Below are 5195 nucleotides of genomic sequence, written 5' to 3' on the forward strand. Positions count from 1 at the left end.
TAGAATTGACTTTTGGAGAATTAAATCTCTTTTTTTTGTTTATGCTCTTTCTCTCCCCTCCATTTTCGTTCTTTGTAAGTTCCTGCGACCTTTCAACTTCTAATTGATTTTTTGCTGCTATTACTGTGTCTCTTTTATCTCAAGCTTGGCGTGATTAAGATTTTGTGATTATATGGTGTTTATGTTGTTCTTTTGATTGTAAAAACTGGAAAAATTGGAGATTTGTTGATCAATTCACAGCATATTCAGCTGATCTATGGATGTGGAGAACGCTCGACTTGTTAGATATGTGATAAGAGTGTTCTCAACCACTTTTTCTTTTCATTTTGCAGGTACATTGGTGGTTTTAGACAGTTATGGCATCTGATCTTAAACAGACTCTAACAAAGAGTTACTTAGGAATGCAATTGTGGGTTTTGATTGTGGTACTTTTAGTCGTATTCTTTGTAGTCATCCTTGCAATATCACTTTGGTTTTCGTTTCGAAAGAAATCGAGGAGACAAAATCACATGCTTCCTACTACAGCACAAGTCCCCTGTGTTCCAGAGGAAATCAAGGAGATAAGAGTGGATCAAGTTTCATCTGGCAATGGTGGTGGTATTCCCTCCATTAGTGATAAATTCAGTGATAGAGACTCCGAGAAAGGTTTCGACAATGGGAAGAAAGTTACCAATCGGGTTCTTTCAATAAAGTAGAGAAAGACGGCACCGCCGGAGTGTGGTCTCAACATGGAGATGAAGGAGGAAGAGGAAGTGTTTCTTCGTTCCAGCCTTCTTCGCATCCTTTGACTGCACCATCACCTCTCTCTGGCCTGCCAGAATTTTCACGTCTCGGGTGGGGACATTGGTTTACGCTAAGAGACCTACAACTTGCTACAAACAGGTTCTCAAAGGATAACATAATTGGTGACGGTGGCTATGGAGTTGTTTATAAAGGCACTTTGATTAATGGGAACCAAGTAGCTGTGAAGAAGCTCCAAAACAATCCGTTAGTTGCTTAAAATCATGGTTCATGTACTTTATACTGTTTGTTTGTTTGTGGTTTATATCTTGCCGTTGTGATGTCTTTCCTACAGAGGACAAGCTGATAAAGACTTTAGAGTTGAAGTTGAGGCAATTGGGCACGTGCGGCATAAGAACTTGGTTAGACTTCTTGGATACTGCATCGAGGGAACCCAAAGGTATTTGTTTGTAAATTCCATCATTTGTTTTAACTCTGAGAATGAGCCTCATATCTATAAATGTGGGCTTAAAACTGAATTGATGAAATGGCATTACTGGCGCTTATTTTTCTTGTATTCCTGTTTAAAACCTTTTTCTTTCAAGAGCATGATCTATGTGGCCTAACTTATAATTTTCCAGGATGTTGGTATATGAGTATGTGAACAATGGCAACTTAGAGCAGTGGCTCCGAGGAGACATGAGTCACCAAGGATATCTTACTTGGGAGGCTCGCATTAAAATTCTTCTTGGCACTGCAAAGGCGTAAGTTGCACCTGCATTTTCATTTTCTTTTCTTTAAAACATAACTTGTATTAGCTCTGCGTTTCATTATCACTCACGATTTCATTTTTTCAGGCTGGCTTATCTGCACGAAGCCATTGAGCCAAAAGTGGTGCACAGAGATATTAAGTCGAGCAATATATTAATTGATGACAGCTTTGACGCTAAAATATCTGATTTTGGTCTGGCCAAATTGTTGGGTGCTGGAACAAGTCATATAACAACTAGAGTGATGGGTACGTTCGGGTGAGTACTTGTTTTAATCCTCACAATTATCACAATGCTCTTGTATAAAATTCGTTTTTAGATTTGCTTGAAGTAATACTTGTTTGTTTCTTGGACGTTTCCTAGTTATGTTGCACCAGAATATGCCAATTCTGGCCTTCTAAACGAGAGGAGTGATGTTTATAGCTTTGGGGTTGTTCTTTTGGAAGCAATAACGGGAAGATACCCTGTGGATTATGGGCGTCCCCAAAATGAGGTATGCATCAATTTCTATGTCATGAATGTCTGTTAAAACTCTATAGAAATTGCAATTTTCTTGACTCCGTCTCTATTTGGTGATTTTTTTTGGAAGGTTAATATGGTTGAGTGGCTGAAAATGATGGTTCAGCAAAGGCGGTCAGAAGAAGTGGTAGATCCCAACCTGGAGACTCGACCATCAACAAGTGCTCTTAAACGTGCCCTTTTAACCGCCTTGAGGTGTGTTGATCCTGATGCCGAGAAGAGGCCGAAGATGAGTCAAGTGGCTCGTATGCTGGAATCAGAAGAATATCCTATACCTAGAGAGGTTAGAACAAATTTGTCTGAAATACGTGTTTAATCATTAGTTGAATTTTCAAAAACATCTATCTAGTGCTAGGTAGTTAAAATTCTGAGCTAAATTTTCAGGATAGACGTCGCCGACGAAGTCAAGCAGTGAACTCTGACGCTAATTCCGACACGGATAAGAGTGATAATCCTGATTCAAAGTTTGATAGGAGGAGGAATGATCAGGCATAGAGATGAATATGTTTCACTATCTATTTCCCAAACTGTCGTGTTGAGGCCGAGTATTATTATAATTCAGATTGATTCATTGGAAGGAGGGAGACGATTAAGGGATTGGATATTTGTCCTCATACTTGGCTTCTACAACATCTAGATCTTGAAATGTAGATACTCAGAATGGGGATGGTACTTTCTTGCTACTGGTGGTGTGTACAGATATTTGTGGATTTTCAACTTTTTCTTTTCTGGGTCTTAGAATTTTGTAGAGAAAGGGAACAAGAGCAACAACAAAACATATATAAATGAATTTGACATTTTTCTTTTATTGTTTCACGATTATTATTTATTGACCATTTGTTTTCTGCTACAATATTTTCCTTCATATGCTGCCGTGTTGACCAAGTCTCAGTACATTTGTAGAGTTGGAAATATTACTTACAAATTCTGGCATGAGCTTCACATTTTGTAAAAGTTTTTACTTGCCTGATGCTTTGGTTCTTCACCATTAAAAACCTTAGTATGCTGATGCAAATTGCCAATTTTATTTTATTGTCTTACAACTGTCCATATGCAAATTACACGATCGGACGTTCTTATGACACAGTAGTTGTAACGGAATGACCCGTCACTGCCAAAATCCAATTAAAAGAATGAAGTATGAGGTGAGAAGAGAAGAGAAGAGGTTGCGAGAGAAGAATCGATTGATCGTGGATTCAATCGGGGGAAGAAAGAAGAAGTCGAGAACAACTTTGCAAGAGAGAAATAGAATTGATTTTATTATTATTTTCTTCATTCCTTGTACAGTTACAATTCAGATTCACATCTTCATGCCATGACAGTAGTCGATCGATTCTACATTGAATATGATCTCAGCTGATTTTCTGAAAGAGGAAACAAACATGATCATTGCGCACTTTCATCGAATAGTTAGCATGCATTGTACGAAGACAGTTGGAGCCCGTTGGGGTTAAGGCCCAAAACATGATCAGCAAACCTAGGGCCCATGTCTTCACGTTATCAACAAAAGCCTGGAGGCTAAAGTTAAATAGGATGATTAATTCGTGTTTTAGTTCGATATTAGTTGGTATGTTTTCATTGAGAATATTGTCATCACACGTGAATATATAATAACGTAATAATGCTGATTCTTGTGTTCATAGTTCATTCTTATTTATAACATCCAAACATTCGTTATTTGTAACATCCAAGTATATAATTAAAGTATATAGTTTATTTATTTATTTTTATTTTTAAAAAAATTCAACTAGAAAACTTTATCAAACCATAAGGCAATCTAGTCCTGCTGCAGTAGCAACGCTAGATGGAATAGTATTACAAGTAAATGAAATAGTAGGAAAACAAATATATATACAAATTCTTAACAACTTAGAACTAATTTATCAAGAAATAAAAAATTTTAATTAGTTTCAATCATCGTACAACGAAGTATCATAGTAAATTTTAAAAATATTACGATAGTATAATTATTTGTAAATATATATTTTCATAATTTTCATCCAATTAATAAGTAATACTTAAACGACATTATGTAAGCTTTCTAGACTTCTTGTTAATATATTGAAATCATTATATATATATTAATATATAAATACTAATTTAATTAAAAAAATGTGGGTTGATGGATTGATGGGTTGGATATTTTTCGTTGAATCCATGACAAATCGTATGTATCCTGATTTATACTGCCACTATGACATGGTGATAGCTAAGAGGCTGTTTCGACACTATTATAACGACCAGCCAATCTACACCTATAATGCTATGATCCGAGAGATCGTGATAGCTAGAGATTTTAAGGATTTTAGGGAGATAAAAGGTCTACTTGGTGAGATGTTAAAGTGAGGGCTTGAGTTAAATTGGTACATTCTTCAATCTGTACTCTTCGGATGTGCTCATCAGGGAGACCTCCTTCATGAGGCAAAAGAGATTTACACGATTATGACGAGCTATTACTTTCAAGCCGATGGACACCACAAAGGTGCAATGCTTAATGTATTTGTCAAAGAAGGAAAACTTCTACTAGCCAGGGCATTCATAGAGGCAAATCTAGAAATGTTCAACTGTTTGATCTCTCTGACAATTATGACAAATTATGGACTCTATCATGCGTGACAAAGAAACCAAAACAGTACTAAACGAATAAATGTACTTCAATTAGATTCACATCACGATCATTTCAGATCTCATCATGATATCTAAGTTGGATTCCATTCGGTATGATCTTAGCCCATTGACTTTTCTCACTATCATGTCAAACATTAACACTATGGTTTCATGTGAGCAATGGAAATGATATTAACCTTTCATGTGAGCAATTAACACATTCTATTTAAAAATTGTAGATTGTTGTTGGGCTAAAACCACTTACACGCAAGTGCACATGTCGCCACAAATAGTAAAGGGACTGTGAAGTCCAGTTATCGATCTCATGGAATCGTGAAGAAAATAAACCAAGTACTATCTATCGAAATTCAACAATTGTTCAAAAAAATTTCAATTTTTAATGTTGTGATTAAACTAATTTAAAACCATTTAATAATTTGCAGATCTCTCGTGCCAAGGCCACTCACCCAGACAACCTCGCAGAGAATGATATGACTTATAGCAAGAGTTTACATGTGATAGCCATAAAAACAGGAGATATAAATGATGGACAAATTGTGTGTATACTCGCATATTTAC

General features: G+C 36.2%; 1 protein-coding gene across 1 annotated transcript; it reads left to right on the forward strand.

Moving 5' to 3' along the window:
- Nucleotides 1–356: 356 nt before the first annotated feature.
- LOC139883493 (probable receptor-like protein kinase At5g18500) lies at nucleotides 357–5173 on the forward strand (the record flags this gene model as incomplete). The annotated part of the gene is given in 10 exon segments (XM_071867667.1): nucleotides 357–672; nucleotides 675–987; nucleotides 1076–1180; nucleotides 1362–1484; nucleotides 1578–1748; nucleotides 1854–1983; nucleotides 2080–2292; nucleotides 2394–2498; nucleotides 4413–4553; nucleotides 5060–5173. Coding segments are annotated over 10 exon segments (1731 nt in total), but the record flags the coding sequence as incomplete, so codon positions are not given.
- Nucleotides 5174–5195: the final 22 nt, after the last annotated feature.

This window comes from Rutidosis leptorrhynchoides, unplaced genomic scaffold (genome assembly GCF_046630445.1).
Source record: "Rutidosis leptorrhynchoides isolate AG116_Rl617_1_P2 unplaced genomic scaffold, CSIRO_AGI_Rlap_v1 contig408, whole genome shotgun sequence".
In the NCBI taxonomy this organism is placed as follows: domain Eukaryota; kingdom Viridiplantae; phylum Streptophyta; class Magnoliopsida; order Asterales; family Asteraceae; genus Rutidosis; species Rutidosis leptorrhynchoides.